This window comes from Cetorhinus maximus, chromosome 11, assembly GCF_964194155.1.
Source record: "Cetorhinus maximus chromosome 11, sCetMax3.hap1.1, whole genome shotgun sequence".
Lineage (NCBI taxonomy): Eukaryota > Metazoa > Chordata > Chondrichthyes > Lamniformes > Cetorhinidae > Cetorhinus > Cetorhinus maximus.
This window is the reverse complement of record NC_135889.1, coordinates 39,860,340-39,878,867: the sequence shown is the minus strand read 5'-3', so window position 1 is coordinate 39,878,867 and position 18,528 is coordinate 39,860,340. Positions and strand designations below refer to the sequence as shown.

Sequence of the window (18,528 nt, the reverse complement as noted above, 5' to 3'; positions counted from 1 at the left end):
TCTCCTCTGCACTCCCTCCAGTGCAATCACATCCTTCCTATAAAGTGGCGACCAGAATTGCACACAGTATTCCAGCTGTGGCCTCACCAAGGTTCTATACAACTCCAACATGACCTCCCTTGCTTTTGTAATCTATGGCTCGACTGTGGATAGGCTGTAAATTCAGAGTAGAACAGAATTGTACGATAGTGGGTTGGTGCCAGAGAAGCCAGAATGGTAAGGTTGTACTAGCTATAGAATTGAATTGTTTTGTAAATGTAGTGATTTCTTTATAGCCACACTCCTAACATCAGTTGATTGCTCTGTGATGAATTATCCTTAAAGACTCAGCATTAGGCCTCCAATTTCAACATTGCCACAGTCACTCTGCCTACTGTATGCAAGTGTAATGAAAGAAAGACAAAAGCTAAATTTATATAGCACCTTTCACAATGGCCCAAATCGCTTTATAGCCAATTAAGTACTTTTGGGTTGTAGTCACTGGTATGACATAGGCAATGTTATCAACTGGCAAAGCAGGCTTAAGGGGCCGAATGGCCTACTCATGCTTGTAATACATATGTTTGTATGTAATTCTGGATGGATGAGATAAGCTGGGCTAGATGGCCTTTGTCATCCATAATTATCTTGGGAGCAGAGGGTGGAATTATGGCTGGAGTCTGTCTATTTTGTTGCTAATGAAAGTTTACTCTGAGCAGGCTTTGTGGCATGACACTGCCAGGACAGGAGTGCATAATGGGCTCATAGTGAATCAGTAACCTGTTTTACACTACACATGATTCTCAAGAGTCTTTTCCATTGACTTCAATTTTGTCCTTTTGTCTACTTACCTATTATCACACTCTAGCTTAGTGTTTTTTAATGAGTTTTTTGAGGTATTGAAAAATACATGATAAAGTTGGGTTACATAGATATTGAAAATATATTGCAGGTAGAAGCAGCAATCAGCAGAGTCTTCAGACTTGCTAATCAAGAAAACACATATACAATTGTAAACCATTTAGTCTTTGTCCTCTGGCCTCTTAAAAGTTGTATTGCACAGAGATGCCCAAGGGCTTCAATGCTTCTCACTGACAGTGAAGATCAATGTTGTTGAATCATTCCACTTTGTTGCTCAGGAGTCATTTGATCTTTCTACCCTGTGAGATTACTGATAAATAGAATCCAATTATGCTCCCTCCCCCACATGAAAGAAGTATATTGAATAATATCATGCACCCAGGCAGAAGGAAGTCTTCTTCTACTTCCACAGAATGGAAAAGATCTTGAGTGGTTTATCTGGCTGGCAAGTATTGAATCTTTCCCCAAATATGAACTTACTGTCACCATTTCCAAATGGTGCAATGTGCAGAACATATTAGTGAAGGCTGAGGCAGTCACTGAAATCAGTGTTATCATCTGCACAGTGTTAAAAATAACTAATGGGATATTTTCCTGTCAAATTAACAGCGTTGCATGATGCTGTTGAACTAAAATTTGTACTCTTTGGTTTGTTTAATAGTCATGGTGGGATCACCTATCGGGTGCACAAAACTAACACTGCATTATATCGTTGCTGCTCATAATATTAATGACCCAGGCTGCACACAGGTCAGATAGCAGTTGAAACCAGGTGCTAACAATGGGTGTTATCATTTTATTAGGACCTTTCTGTGATTGGTGAATTGATTGGTGAATCTTGAAAGAGCAAAAAATATCATGCGTGACTGAGGGGGAGGGTTAAAGTGTGGAGAGGGGAATAAGGGTCCCAGAAACAGAAGAAGCATCAGGGCCTGTGATTTCTCTCCCTGCCCTGGTCTTGAGTATTATTGCCAGAATGTTGTCAGGGCCCATAGCCTTTGCAGTATCCAGTAACTTAGGCCATTTCTTGATATCACGTGGAGTGAATCGAGTTGGCTGAAACTGGCATTGGTGATGCCGTGGACCTCAGGAGGAGACAGGGATAGATCATCCACTCGACACTTCTGGCTGAAAATGGTTGCAAATGCTTCAGCCTCATCTTTTGCACTGATATGCTAGGCTTCCCCATCATTGAGCATGTCAATGTTTGTGCAGCCTTCTCCGTCTCCAGTTAGTTGTTCAATTGCCCTCCAACATTCATGACTGAGTATGGCAGGACTGCAGAGCTTAGTTCGAATCCTTTGGTTGTGGGATCACTTAGCTCTGTCTACCGAATGCTGCTTATGCTGTTTGACATGCAAGTAGCCCTGTGTTGTAGCTTCACCAAGTTGACACCTCATTTTTAGATATACCTGGCTTGCCCTCCTGCATTTTTCACTGAACCAGGGTTAATACCCCTGTTTGATGGTAATGCTAGAGTGGGGGATATGCTGGGCCATGAAGTTACTGATTGTAATTAAATGCAATTCTGCTCCTGCTGATAGCCTACAGTGCTTAATGGATGCCCAGTTTTGAGTTGCTAGATCTGTATGAAATCGATCCTATTTGGCACAGTGGTAGTGCCACACAACATAAAGAAGGGCATCCTCCTGAGGGTGGACTTCGCTATCACCATTCTTATGCACATACTTCTGTCATGGACAGATGCATGTGCAAAAGATAGAATGGTAAAGACGAGATCAATAGGTTTTTCTCTCTTGTTAGTTCCCTCACCACGTGCCACAGACCCAGTCCAGCAAATTTGTCCTTTAGGACTTGGCCAGCTCATTCTGTGGCAGTGCACTGAGCCATTCTTGGTGATGGACATTGAAGTCCCACCCAGGCCTTTGCTACCCTTAGTGCTGCTTCCAAGTGGTGTTCAACATGGAAGAGTGCTGATTCATCAGCTGAGGGGGGCGGTAGGTGATAATCAGCAGGAGGCTTCCTTGCCCATGACTGACCTGATACCCTGAGACCTGATAGGGTCCAGAGTCAATGTTGAGGACTCCCAGGGCAACTCCCTCCCGACTGTATACCATTGTGCCACTACCTCTAGTAGTCTGTCCTGCCAGTGGGACAGGACATACTCATGGATAGTGATGGTGGTGTCTGGGACATTGCATGTAAGGTATGATTTCATGAATATGACTATGTAAGGCTGTTGCTGGACTAGTCTGTGGGACAGCTCTCCCAATTTTGGCTCAAGCCCCCATATGTTAGTAAGAAGAACTTTGCAGGTTAGTAAGGGCTGGGTGTTATCGTTTCCAGTGCCTAGGTCGACGGTGGGTGATCCGTCCTGTTTTGTTCCTTATTGACTTTTCTGTCATGCTTTGATACAACTGAGTGCCTTGTTAGACCATTTCAGAGAGCATTTAAGAGTCAACCACATTGTCGTGGGTCTGGAATCACATGTAGGCTAGACCGGGTAAGGACAACAGATTTCCTTCCCTAAAGGACTTCAGCGAACCAGATAAGTTTTCATGACAATCTACATTTGTTTCATGGTCACCATTATTGAGACCAGCTTCCTTTTAAATTCTGGGTTTATTAATTGAATTTAAAGTCCACCAACTGCCATGATGGGATTTGAACCCATGTCTCCACAGCATTAGCCTGGGGCTCTGAATTGCTAGTCCAGTGAGGTCTGGGGAGCTGGGGTCAGGCAGGCAAGCCCTGGAGATCAGGCAGAGTGAGGTTGCTGAGGGCAGGTAGTGCTATGGACCTTAGAGGTGCCCAAAAAGGAGGGCTCCCCTTCCTGGAGCCTATTGGGAGGCTGCCAGGTTTCACTGGATGGTTTCCCCAAGCAGTGGCAGATCTTACCTACCCAGTCAAAATGCCTGCGGAGGCAGGAAGAGATCCTTAATTGGCCACTTAAGTGACTCAATTAGGCTCCTGGCAGGCAGCGCATCTGCCTGCTTTCCCACTGCTGGCAAAATGGCATAGTAGCAAGAAGATGTCAGGCACGGCAGTCCTCCCCAACACATTCCTGCACCATTTTGCCAGCCACATGGCCTCCAAGTCCACTGTCAGGGGCAGGTAAAATTCAGGCCTATGTTCAATTTAGCTGTTCCAGGAGAAAGGAGCCTGGATGTAAGTAAGAATCGTAGAATTAAAAGTCTGGAGCTCCAATAGTGCTATAAAATATGATTACCTCTTTCAAAGGATCTGAAGAATATTTGAAATCTAAATATGCATACAGGTACATGCATCATTATGAGGTAGGATAGTCAGCAGCAGAGGAGAACCATCCTTTAAAATTATTTCCATCCTTAATACTGGGGAGAGGAGAGTGGATAAAATGCAATCAAGTGAAATTGTGCACTGTAAAGGAGGTTGCTGCTTAGGATTGAACTGAATCATTTGCTGTGGCTCTTTAATTAAGCCACAATATTAGCACCTTGCTTCCATGTTCCATGGCCAATCGGAGAAGGTGGACAGGATCACATGCCAGATCTGTCTAATTGAAGGATTTCTAATTAAAAGGACCCTGGCCTGGATCAGAAAAACTCAACCGTATGTGTATTTTTGAGGCTGAAGCACCAGCAGGAATGCAGAAGAGAATTGGAAAGGCTGCTCTGCAGGGCTCACTCTTTCCTGGAGGTCCTGCTGTGGAATTTGAGGGAGTGAAGTGAGGTGATGTTTGCTTAGGACAAGTTACGATCAGGTGAGGAAGATGAACTGGCTCACTTCTTTTCAGCCTCCTCGGTTGGTCACAACCAAAAAAATATTTTAAATCTCTTTTCCAAATCCAAAATGTATTTTTTACTATCTTTGCAGTGAACAATAAGGAGCCAATCAAACGAGGTGTTCTTGAGTCAAAGAAAGAGCAAGTTTATTAGCCACTAAACCCAAGAGGAAATAATAGAAGATGCAGTATCACACACACGGAGGTATCAGAATTAAGGAAGTTACAGTCCAAATAAAATTTAGAAGAATATACAGTCAGAAGTCCTTTGCTTGTCTTTGAGGTGTAGATTGTTAAAAGTTGTGGCTGATTTAAGTTATCTGGTTCCTTAGAGCAGGTAGATGCAGAAGATGTTGCAATTATTACAAGATCCCAGTTCATTGGTAGATTTTGGGTATGCTGATTTCTTGAACCGGATGCTGCGCTTATTCCCAGGGAGAGAGAGATCTCTTCAGCATGCTTCACTTCAGAAAATCTCTCAGATGGTGTATCCTGAGGTTCTTTCCAATGAACATTCATTATCTCTTGTGCTGGATTTTTAGACCGCAAAGATAGGGCTTTACTTAAGAGGGAGAGAGAGAGGTTCCTTACTGCTGCATTAGCAGCTTCTCCAGATTCCTTTGCTTCTGCTTGGCAAGCCCAGTTTTTAAAGTTCTGCTGTAGATGTATATCCCAAAGTAATTTGATTACTGTGTCTGCTGTAGTGATTGATGTAGGACAAAGAATCATATTTTGATGTTTCATCTCAGAAACTTTTGAAACATTTCAAGATAGTAGAAACTAACAGAAGATGGGGATCTTTCGTTCTCCACAGTGCCTGGTGGTTGCACATCCTGGCTGGCTAGCAGTTCCCCACTGTTTTAATAGGATTACAGTTGATTAAAGTCCAGCACTTTGCATTTTTAATATCTTCCTTAGTGTTGGGTTTCGATGTTTGTAGATTACCAGAATTCTCTCTCTCTTCACACTTCCTTGGTGGGATCTTGTTTGCTTTTCTCACTTTCATCTTGGAAGGTGGTCTTGCATTTTAAAGCATTTTGTTCTGTCTCATTTTAAACTCCAGAATTTCAGTTGAAGATTTTTTTTAAGTTATTTTTCAAAAAAGACCTGTAATTTCAGACAAACGTGAGGAAGAGGACAGCTTGTCCAATCAAGCAAGCTTGGATTGAAGTGGCCGAGGAAGTCAGCAGCAGAAGCATATCTCCTCCAACCTGGAGACACTGAGCCAAGAAGATCCAGGACCTCAAGGCACAATATTTTCAGGGACGAAGCCCCATATTCTGACTTCCTCAGCATTCTCCTTCACAGCACTCCTCAGAACAACACGCCTTGCAGCTCCACTCATTCCTCTCTCTCTAGGCACTTCCTCACATTTCCAACTGAACACTCGGACTCATCCTCATCCTAATGCCTTCTCACACCCATGCCTCACAGTCACCCTCATTAAATGTTGTCCTTCCCTTCTATCAGTACAAACCATTTTTAATGCACACATCTCTTTGCTTTCTCTCCTTTCAGGAGAAGCACAAACTTTAGGGCGCAGCAACAATCCAAAGTGCGGGGCCAGGGGGGAGCGGCAGGAAGTGGGATGGAGGGGAGAGGTAGCACTCCAGTGACGGCACATACAATGCATGCCTACGTGGTCCACTGGGAAGGAAGCCTTGTTCAAGGAGGTTGTAGATGTCGTCAACAGCCTGCCATGAAAGCCTGAGCCTTCTGAGACACTGATGCTCAGACATGCCAAGAGAACTAATCCTCTGCCCATAGGCCCTGTATTTGGGTTCTCACCTCCTTAGGGCTGGATCTCTGTGCCCTTTGCTTCTGCCCTGTGGAACAGAGCCCACTCACCAGCCTGAATTGGATAGCAGGCCTGCCCTCCAACATCCTCAGGTTATGAAAGCTGCTATACAAATGCAAATCTTATTTTATTATTTTTTACCTACGTTTGGAAATATTAGTCTAGTGTGAAAGTGAATTATGTTTGTTTGAGGGTTTCATAACATCCTGTATGGCATAGGCTTTAATATTTGGTTTTTATAGCTGTATATTAACATAATTCACAAGTACTTACGGAAGAAACAGCAAATGCTCTGTAGCTAACAGCCAGAATGCCATCGGACCATTCGTGTGACACCTTATCAAACTGCCCATATAGTTGCCCCATAGTGATGGCCTTGGGATTAATAACTGTGATTTGAACTTTGTTCTCCTCCATAAGCCCCTAGACAAAAGATAATAAGTGCAGCATTTACAGAATTATTTGACTGATATCATTGATGTAAAGAGTAGCATGCTGAAACCTAATTACTAACTTTAAGTGATCGTTTAAAAAAAAAAACTTCAAATGGCAAAACTGGTCAATTTAAGGCCATGGTATTAGATGGATACTGATATGTGGCACACCATTATGACACAGTAGTAGATAACTCACGATCTCAGTGTGATACTGATATTTCCATTATTTGATAAACAACATATTTTAATTTTAGGACAGTGACATCTGATGCATAATAACTTCTTTAATGTGGTAATGGTGGGGGAGAGCACTGAGCAGGAACTGGTCAGTCCCTGTGGGCCCCTCCGTGCAGGGAGCATTGGCAGGCTGAGGGGCAGAACCAGATGCCATGAGGTAAGTGAGAGAGTAGCAAGGAGCAGAAGTCCAGGACTTGGGAGTTGCAGCAAGATGAGAGCCAAGGCCACAAGTAGGGCAACTCAAAGCCTCTGATGGTGACTGGAGAACCGGGAAGTGAAAGTGGAGCAGGCATAGAGCTGCTGGAAGCCTAGTCAGACTGCCTGGGCAGCATCCTTGAGTCCAAAAAGCCTCAAGGAGGAGGTTCCCCTCATGTCTGGGAAACAAGGTGATCTGGTTCAGGTGGTCATGGGAAATCAGCAATCCAAGCTCCACCAACTAAACTCTGCTCAGCAGGTCTGACAGCATCTGTGGAGAGGAAGACAGAGTTAACATTTCGAGTCCGTATGACTCTTCTGATGAAGAGTCATACGGACTCAAAATGTTAACTCTGTCTTCCTCTCCACAGATGCTGTCAGACCTGCTGAGTTTTTCCAGCTATTTTTGTTTTTGTTTCAGATTTTCAGCATCCACAGTATTTTGCTCTTAACTAAACTCTGCTACCCAGCTGATTAGAGATTAGGAGTTAAGCTCTCAAAGGTCTCCTGGTAGATCTGGAATGTCAGTTGCAAATATCCACTACAAATGTCCTCTGCATTAAGCTTTTCCATTACGTTTATAAAGATTTTATGCCAGTGAAATAAAGGGTCCGTGTGCTTGAATCTTCTGTTACATTAATATACATAATTAGCAATTAGAATAGTTAACTTTCTCATTGAGGCAGCAGATGCATGCGAACACCATCACCTGCAAGTTCCCCTCCAAGTCATTCACTATCCTGACATGGAAATATGTTGCCATTCCTTCAGGGTCACTGGGTCAATATCCTGGAATTCTCTCCCTAACAGCACTGTTGATGTACCTACACCACACGGGTTGCTGTGGTTCAAGAAGGCGGCCCACCACTAGCTTCTCAAGGGCAATTAGAGAAGCGCAACAAATGTCAGCCTTTCCAATGACCCCCATATTCCAAGAACAAGTAAAACAAGCTAAGGGATGGTTTTGGCCATATCCTTCAGTTTGCACTGCATTGTATTATATTGTAAACATATATTGTTGGATAAATGATAGATAGATATAACATTCTTTGTGATTAATGTCATTGTTCCAATTTACATTTTATTAATATATTTATGTAACTGAAATGTTCATTTTAACTTACATAGTGCTCCAAAAATACATTCATTATAAAATACAACTGACTGATAACAATAAAATAAATGAAGTTGCACCAGACAAAAATTCAATATTAATTTCTACCTTTTCACAAATATCATGTAAAGCACCAGCCAGAACTCTATAAGCTGATGTTTTTCCACCAAATGGTTCTCCAACAATCATAAAACCATGACGCACAATCATCATTTCATAGATTTGTAAGATCTTCTGTGAGAAGAATTCAGTCATTTGCAAATTCATGTGTTCACAATTCTCTTTGATTGCTTCCAGCAAGACACGGTAGTCAGGTTTTGGTAGTTTTATTCCAGGAAACAAATCTGATGTGATTCCCTAGCAATATTAAAAAAATGATTTACTACAGTATAATGCGTGTTAAACTGCTGCCTGATTACTAGCTTTTCAACAAATCTATGATGTTCTAGTACGCAAAGAACCAGCAAAGCATCAATGTATGTGCTATAGTGAAAGTCTATTAATTTTCTTTAGAAGTGACTGTGCTTTGTCAGGCAGATTATTTATCTCTACAGATTCAAAGATAATTTTAATTGAATTTTTGACTTAATAAGTGAATGGCCTGTGATTTAGTCCAAATAGTTGATTTAAACAATGCCGGCAGGAGATCACTAGACAATGATGTAAATTGCTTTCTGAGATTCTGTACCCAGAAAGCATTATATTGGTAATCTTATTCAAAAGGAACCACACAGTAAAGTGTAAGTTCATTCATAGAAGAGTCTCAATGCGTGCAAATATACAGGCTCACAATAGTGCAGCTGTAACTAATATTTATATAGTGCCCTCCATGTAACACGTCAGCTCTTAAAAGGAATAGATGTGGACATTGAGGAGCAAATGCAGAAATTTAGCTGGATGGACTGAAGGAAAACAAAACTTCACGAGAGCATTTTAAAGGTAGGGAGAAAGGTAATGTGGTGGAATAGTTTATGGTAGGGAAACCATGAAAGGCTCAGACTTCAATGATGGAACAGAAAATGTCAGCAAAAAAGTTGTAATCAGGTATTAGAGGAATCCACAGTATGTGCTTGGGACAAATAGCTGGAGAAGGTAACTCAGAAAGAGCAAGATGTGGCTTTCAATGGATCTGAAAGTAGAAGATGATGACTCTAAAATCAATTCACTGTGACAGATAGAACCTGTTTAATTTAGTAAGAGCGTGGGGCCAAGTGCAAAAGATTCAGAGCACAAAGTTTATGGGTCACCTAAAGTTTGTGAAGGATGGACATGGAGAGGCTGGTGAGGAAAGCATTGATAAACTGTTCCTTGAGGTGGGGTGGTTTGCCAATTGTTCAGGTTTAGTTCTAAATACATTTTTAGACTTTTCCAATACAGCTCCCACTATTAATCACTGCCAACCCAAGTCCAATGCTTATGAATAACAGTGGGAGTGTCAAGGGGTAATTTTCTGTGTAAGTTTAAGGCATCAAGCCCAAGTCTCCGAAGCGAAGGCTAGCATCAAAGACATTCTCAGAGTGACCAAAATTGTACACAGTTCTTCAGCTTCAGCCAAACCAGTACCCAAAAACCCACTAATACCCCAGAACTTATGTTTTTTTTAATCTTCTTTACTGCTGTCATACATTGAAAGAATTAAAAATGATCTCTTTCTACATCAACGCTTAGGGCAAAATTTTATTTGCATAGCATCACTTCTTGTGTGAACATTGATAATATTGAAGAACACCGCGTGGACAGTGTGTATTACACAAACAAATTTTCCCCCTTAATGTATAGAATGTTGTTTGAAACAAAGTCATCTGATTATTTGCATTGCATTCTTTAACATTTTTAACAAATTGACTGTAGTCACATTTTTGTTCAACTGTTAATATTGCAATTAAGCTATTGTACAGTTTTCAAAATATTAATAATGGAAAACAAAGCTAAAAACATAAATGAGAGGAAAGATGGTTTTACCTCAAAAAGTGGCAAGTCATGAGACAAGAATTTGGGCAGATTTACATCAATAATCGATCTCAGCAGTAAAACCTCTTCATTTTCCGTTGGATATTTCAGCTAAGTACAAAAGAAAAGCTGAATGTACAATGTAATTTATTTATCATAAAGATTTTATTATATATGTGGCATAATAAGCTTTTCTCACAAAATCTGCTGCATTAGGATAACTATGCATCATACATTACCTTTATATTTCCTGCAGCAGTTAAGACAGATTTCACTGCACGCATCCCGTAGTCATAATGGGGCTGTGAAGATAGTTGTTCTGAACAAAGCCGATAGGTAGCTACGATCTTAACTGACAGAGGTCGAGCGCTGACAAAGCCACAGGAATAAAGTACAATCTCTGCAATCATTGCATAGTCTGGTACCATCATAGCTACTGTTCTGAAGAGTGCCTACAATATATTCATGATGAAATAACTGATATGTTAAAATATGGTAATACATTCATGACAAAAATCATACTAGAGTATGCAAGTATATTTCAAATTTACAGGTGGAATTTTAAGTGCCAGTAGTGTTTCTAGAGGGAAACCTTAGATATCAGTTAGATTCCCAGCTGCCCCTGGTAAAATGGGGCTACAGCAACTTTAACATTCACATGCAACCAACTGCCCAAGCAAAACTAGTGGGAAGTGAGCAGAAATCGGCTTCTGTGTGAGAGCTGTGATGAAAATATAACAATTTTCATAATTTTTTCTGGATTATCGTGAAGTAGGTTAATGGGGGCAAGTATAGTTGGGTCTGTCTGTGTGATTTAGTAACATTTGGAGTGCAAGCTTCAAATCATCAAAAGAAGCTAGGTGCTTGACATGCTAATGAGTAAATATGGATGTTGGCTTAGCGTGTAAAGTGTGAAGGGAATTAGTATTTTTAGATAAATGAAGGGATTATTTGGATTTCAATGGGATCTTAGTCTGTTTACAACTAGCCATATAAGCAAGGCTAAGGAGTGTGTTTATTTTTCCCAAAGGTTACTGACAATATTGGCAACATGAAAGTTTTAAATTATGAGGCAGATACAGTTGTAAAGACATATGGAACAATAGAATTTACATATTAAAAGAGAAACATATATATAAAAGGCTGTATATAATGAAGCCTCCAGCCATGTGCGCATGAGTCTGCTATGTAACTGAAGTTGGTGAAAAGCCATTTGGAATTCCACTGTCAAGTGGGTATTGTGTTAACTTGCTGGTTCCGTTTTAAATCTAAAATCTATTTTGGACTGTTGCCTTAAAGGGGTGTAACTAGGGGTCAGGTTAATTAGGAATTATAAGAGTTATTGTAGTAGTAAATAATTGTAGTCTTATGTATGTCCTTGAAATCATTTATATTTTATTAATAAACATTTTAATTTTTTTAATATTTAAAAGTTTTGGTGAACTTATTACTTCTGAATTCAATGCACACATCTTCTCATAATAAATACAAATTGTAAAACCGTTGTGATAGTGCGACCAAGTTTCCCTTGTGGAGTTGATCAGCCTGGCACACATCCTCTGCCACATCATAACAGAGCTGAGGGACTGTGGTATCTTGCACTATAGAAAACTAGGCGGAGTAGGAGGGAGTTCTGAGGTTGAGGAGGCCTAAACTTTCCTTGTGAGGCCTGGAGGAACAGTCTTGCTCTGCCACAAAGGAAAGCTAAAAAAAAAAATTACAAGTAATGTCCTCTTCTCAAATGACTTTATCTGGCAGAACGGCCACAGAGGCTTCCCTGCTCAAATTAGAGTTAAATTCATAGGTCTGTTAGCATTATCAGATTCCCCAACTGTATTTTTAAACAAGAGGCCCACTGTCATCAAGTGACAGCATTTGCCACCTATTCAAAATAGGTTAAAATTGAAGACAGCACATCAATGGGTAAGTCACCACATCAGTTCAGCAGGTGGATAAGTTAAAATCGAGTCCAGAGAGTAAAAAAACTTTTGCTTATAATTTACCAAATAAATGTTGTCAAAATTGTCATACCTTTCCAAAAATCAAAAAAAAAGTTAAATTCCAATGCAGTTAGGGAGCATTATCAAACTATTATACAGTTTGAAATTTTCTGGCAGCTGTATCAACACTTATACATCTGATTTATATCTACAGTATCTTTAGGTATTATGGATGACCATGGAAGGGTTGGCTATTAATCATATAATGAACAATAATATTCAACTCATTGTTAGCTGACCCAAACCATGTCAAGGAATATGCAGAAATACCTTAAGGTTGTCTGGCAACTCTGAACGACCAGCATAACCCGGATTCATAGTAATGAAAACAGCACATGTTGGGTTCAGTTTCAGTTCAGTTCCTTCAAACATCAATGTAGCTGACTCAGCTCCAATACCTGCAGCACAGAAAGAGAATAGAAAACGCCAATATATAACTGAACACATAAAGAAGACATCACTGGTGAGTATAAGGCTGCGCAGAATAATATTTCTTATCATAAAAATCAATTCACACTAAATTATTGCACAAACAACAAACATGATAACCAAAGTGTGACAGGAAGGGACAGCATACAAACTTAAGAATGCACCAGCAGATAAGGCCAGAGTATGCAAAAGTGGTAAAAAGACAGAATCAAAAGCGTTGTGTTTGAATGCAAATAGCATGCATAACAAAATAGATGAATTATTAGCACAAATAGAAATAATTATGTATGACTCAATAGCCATTACAGAGGTGTGATTGCAAGGTGACCATGGCTGGGACTTGATTACTCAAGGATATCTGACATTTCAGAAGATAGGAAGCTAGGGAAAGATGGTCAGATAGTTCTGTTAATTAAGGGTGGCATCAGTACAGTAGTAAGAGATAACCTTAGTTCAAAAGATCAAGTTGTAGAATCAATTTGGGTAGAGATAAGATATAGCAAAGGTAAAAAGAGTAATTTATAGGCCCCCTAACAGTAGTTACACCATAGGACAGAGTATAAAGAAAGAAATAATGGGCAACAGCGATCATAACATAATAGAATTTCACATTCAGTGTGAGGGTGAGGAGTGTGGGTCTATGACTAGTGTTTTAAACTTAAATAAAGGCAGTTATAAGGATATGAAGACAGAGGTGGCCGAAGTGAACTGGGAAAAGAGGTTAAAAGATCGGACAGTAGAAAAGCAGTGGCAGACATTTAAGGAGACATTTTGTAACACATCAGCAAAGATACATTCCAGCGAGAAAGAAAGACTCTGGGGGCTGAATTTTCCCCCCATTGGGGGCGAAGTTGAAGGGCGGGCACGCACAGGCGCACTTCCAATCAGCGCCCTCAATCAGGGGCCATTTTACGTGGGCAGGCCAAATAAGGCCCGCCCAGCGTGATGTCCGCACAGAAGCGCAATGCGCTTCCTGTGCGGCCGGGGCGGGGGGAATCTCAAAATCGAGAGTGCGCTCTTTCACGCATGCGCACGAAAGAGTGCACACATCTCCCTGAGGCTAAGTGCAGCCTCAGGGAGATCGGCTCAAAATGTAAAAAATCTAAAAATAGAGAAGTAAAATTTCCCTAACATGTCCCTTCATGTGACAATGTCACATGAGTTGAGACATGTCCATAATTTTCACAAAAACTTTATTAAAATTTTTTTAATGAAATGTGGATGAGGTTTCATGCTTTTTCTAATTCGCACCGGGGCTCCTGGCCTGCCCGCCAACCTCAAGGTTGGACAGGCAGGTCCTTTAATTACTTAATTGACTCTGTCAATGGCCTCAATTGGTCATTGGCAGGTCGGCGGACGCGCAGCTGATTTCGCAGCGCCCCCGCCTACCTGAAAATTTAAATGGGGCGCGGTGACGTTGGGAGTTCCCCCCGACATCACCGCATGTCATTGTACGCATCGGCGAGCGGGCCCCGTCCCCGCTCGCCAACGTGTAAAATCCTACCCTAGGAGAAAGATGCACCATCTGTGGCTAACTAAAGAAATTAAAGATAAGGAACAAATTGAAAGAAAAGGTGTACAATTCAGCAAGATGAGAGGTAGGTCAGGAGATTGGACAGATTTTAAAAATCAACAAAGAATGTCTAAAAGAATAATAAGAAGGGAGAAATTAACATACAAGAAAAAGCTAGCTAGAAATATAGAAACAGATAGTAAGATTTTCTACAAGTATTTAAAAAGGAAAAGGATAGCCAAATTGAGCGCTGGTCCTCTAGAGAGTGAGGGTGGGGAATTAAGAATGGAAAACAAGGAAATGGTAGGAGTATTGAACAGGTATTTTGTGTTGGTCTTCACCATGAAAGACACATAAACCATCCAAAAATACTTGAAAAACAATAGGTAAATGGGAGGGAGGAACTTAAAATAATCACAATCATCAGGGAAAAGGTACTGGAAAACTATTAGAGCTAAAGGCTGCCGAACCCCCAAGGCCTGGTGATTTGCATCCTGGGGCCTTAAAAGAAGTGGCTGCAGAGATAGTAGATGCATTAGTTGTGGTCTTCCAAAATTCCCGATTCTGGAAAGCACCCAGCGGATTGGAAAATACCTAATGTGACACCTAATTTCAAGAAAGGAGGGAAACAGAAAGCAGCAAACTATAGGCCAGTTAGCCTAACATCTGTCATAAGGAAAATGCTAGAATCCATTATTAAGGAGGTAGTAAGAGGACATTTAGAAAGTCATAATGTGATTAGGCAAAGTCAATATGGTTTTGTGAAAGGGAAATCCTGTTTAACTAATTTATTAAATGTGAAATTGTCCATTTTGGCAGGAAAAATAAAAGAGAACCATATTATCCAAATGGTGAGAGATTGCAGAGCTCTGAGGCGCAGAGGGATCTGGGTGTCCTAGTGCATGAATCACAAAAGGCTAGTATGCAAGTACAGCAAGTAATTAGAAAAGCTAATAGAATGTTACCATTTGTTGCAAGGGGAATTGAATACAAAAGTAGGGAGGTTATGCTTCAGTTGTACAGGGCACTAGTGAGGCCACATTTGGAGTACTGTGTACAGTATTGGTCACCTTAGTTAAGGAAGGACATAAATGCATTAAGCAGTTCAAAGAAGGTTTACCTTACTAATACCTGGAATTAGTGGATTGCCTTGTGAGGAAAGCTTGGTCAGACTAGGCTTGTTGGAGTTTAGAAGAGCAAGAGACAACTTGATTGAAACATATACGATCCTGAGAGGTCTTGACAGGGTGGACATGGAGAGGGTGTTTCCTCTTGTGGAAGAATTTAGAACTAGGGATCACTGTTTAAAAATAAGGGGTCGCCCATTTAAAACGGAGATGAGGTGAATTCTTTTCACTCAGAGGGTCGTGAGTCTTTGGAACCCTCTTCCTGAAAAGGTGGTGGCAGCAGTATCTTTGAATATTTTTAAGGCAGAGTTGAATAGATTCTTGGTAAGAAAGGGAGTGATAGATTATCAGCGGTAGGTGGAGTGCAGATTTCAGGTTACTATCAGATCAGCAATGATCTTATCAAATGGCGGAGGAGGCTTGGGGGCTGAATGGCCTACTCCTGCTCCTTGATTCTATGTTCGTATGTTCGTAGAATTTTTTGGGGAAGCAACAAGCAACGTGGATAAAGGAGAAGCTGTATTTAAGGTGTACTTGTATTTCCAAAAGGCTTTTGATAAGGTGCCACATCAAAGGTTACTACAAAAAATAAGAGTTCATGGTGTTGGGGGAGCATACTAGCTTGGATAGAGGATTGGTTATCTAACAGGAAGCAGGGAGTAGGGATAAATGGCTCATTTTCAGGATGTGACTAGTAGAGTGCCACAGGAATCAGTGCTGGGCCTCAACTATTTACAATCTACATCAATGACTTGGATGAATGGACTAAGTGAATGGTAGCTACATTTGCAGATGACACAAAGATAAGTAGGAAAGTAGTTTGTTGAAAGGACATAAAGAGCCTACAAAAGGATTTAGATAGGTTAAGTGAATGGGCAAAAAATTGGCAGATGGAATACAATGCAGGAAAATGTGAACCTGTCCACTTTGGCAGGAAGAATAGAAAAGAAGAATATTACTTAAATGGGGAGACTGCAGAACTCTACGGTACAGAAGGATCTAGGTGTCCTTCATGGTACATGAATCACAAAAATTTAGTATGGAAGTACTGCAAGTGATTAGGAAGGCAAATGGAATGTTGCTGTTAATTGCAAGGGGAATGGAATGGAAAGATACGGAAGTTCTGCTACAGCTGTACAGGGTCTTAGTGAGACTACATCTAGAGTACAAAGTACAATTTTGGTCTCCTTACTTAAGAAAAGATAAAATTGCATCAGAAGCAGTTCAAAGAACTCAACTGATTATCTGGTATGAAGGGGTTTATCTTATGAGGAAAGGTTGAACAAGTTGGGCCTGTACCCATTGGAGATTAGAAGAATGAGAGGTGATCTTATTGAAACACATAAGATCCTCAGGGGACTTGACAGGGTGGATACTGGGACGATGTTTGCACTTATGGGTGGGACTAGAACTAGGGGACATAGTTTAAAAATAAGAGTACAAACATAAGAAATCTTTTCTCTCAGAGGCTCCCTTGCTTTTGGAATCTTCTTCCCCAGAGAGCAATGGAGGATGGTCATCGAATATATTCAAGGCTGAGTTACATAGATTCTAGATTGACAAGGCAGTCAAGTGTTATGAGGGAAAGAGAAAAGTGGAGTTAAGACCATATTCAGATCAGCCATGATCTTATCAAATGGTGGAGCAGGTTCAAGGGGCTGAATGGTCTATTCCTGCTCCTAATTTGTTTGTATGTGTGTATGTACATATGTACTTACATTACTCTCAAAATAATGGTGAGGCTAATAGCATTGACATGCAAATGTCACAGCAACTTCAGGTGAAGTTAGTTAGGCAGTTAAGCAGGGAAAGCTAAAGGTTGCTGTCAGAGGTGCACTGCTCTGCTTTCAAGCTGAGAATAGAACTTAACTACAGCAGAGTCAGTTTAAGTTTCCATTTTGGTAACTGGAAAATAAATTGTAGTAAAAGATACATGCAAATTGAAGATCAGAGGTTTACGGATCATGATCATAACTTTCTTATTTAATACAAAGTTAGATTGGATGCAACAAAATATTGTTTAAAATACTGAAGTGACAAAACAACTGTCCATTGACAAACACTGACAGCAGCTTAATTTATGCTCCATTTTTACTGCATAAGAAAAGGGAATGGATTTAATTCAATGATGATCTATGCATTAAAAATCACAAATTAACAAACCTCTTTGGATAGTTAGAATTTGCTGGGCAACAACAGAAAGCACTTCCAGATCAATTCTGTTGAATTCATCAAAGCATGCCCACGCACCACAGGAAAGCAATCCCTGAAATCAGAATCAAGTTTGCAATTAAAATTTCATCAATATTTCGTACATTCAAATTAATTTATTAAGAATCTGTATTTTGATATAATACACACCTTAAAAAATTTTCCCAAGGCAATGTAGTCCAGTCCATCAGAGCAGTTAAATACAACACATTGTTTGGCTACAGCCTTGGCCAAGTCTTTAGTCGTCTCAGTCTTACCAGTGCCAGCAGGTCCTTCTGGTGCTCCTCCAAGGTGGAGATTTAAAGCACCAAACAAAGTTCTGGACATTTATTTAAGACCAAAAATATATACATCAGAGCTCACAAATATATGTATATGGAAATATTAATAATTTCAATTTAGTTTTATTCAAAAGCTTCTGTGTTTTTGTACACTTTTGTAACTTTAAACTTTTCTGAGACATATACAAGTTTGTAACATAAAAGTAACAGAATGCAGAAAAATGTTGTGAGAGGGTAACATATTATTATTAACAAGTTGACTCAGATACAGATTTAGTTTCTTTCTGCCTCATTATTCAGGTTCAAGCTAATACAGTGCTTCTCTAATTCTACCTCTAAACACATGCAACCCAGGGTACTTATTATATAGTCGATCCACAGGTACACTGGAGTACTTAAAAGGCTCTGTTGCAACCTTCATTCCAGTCCCACATCATCCACTATTTTGGCAGATACCAGTGTCAAACCTCTTATTGAAACAAAAGCTAATATAAATAATTATAGGCCAGTTAGCTTAAAGTTTGTGGGAGGGAAAAATTTAGGGTCTTTAACTAAGGACAAAATTACCATTTTTTTTTGTTCATTCACGGGATGGGGGCTTTGCTGGCTGGGCCAGAATTTATTGCCCATCCCGAGCTGCCCTTGAGAAGGTGGTGGTGAACTGCCTTCTTG

General features: G+C 40.4%; 1 protein-coding gene across 1 annotated transcript in view; it reads right to left on the bottom strand.

Annotated features, from left to right (window-relative positions):
• dnah7 (dynein, axonemal, heavy chain 7) overlaps positions 1-18,528 on the bottom strand; it is a 614,695-nt gene that overhangs the window by 380,727 nt on the left and 215,440 nt on the right. Inside the window, exons 24-30 of the mRNA XM_078551851.1 lie at positions 17,726-17,894; positions 17,528-17,630; positions 12,566-12,693; positions 10,535-10,747; positions 10,308-10,406; positions 8,454-8,702; positions 6,636-6,785 (exon numbers count right to left, since the gene is read on the bottom strand). Of these exons, the coding sequence (XP_078407977.1) occupies positions 6,636-6,785; positions 8,454-8,702; positions 10,308-10,406; positions 10,535-10,747; positions 12,566-12,693; positions 17,528-17,630; positions 17,726-17,894 (1,111 nt within the window). The remainder of the gene's footprint in view (positions 1-6,635; positions 6,786-8,453; positions 8,703-10,307; positions 10,407-10,534; positions 10,748-12,565; positions 12,694-17,527; positions 17,631-17,725; positions 17,895-18,528) is intronic.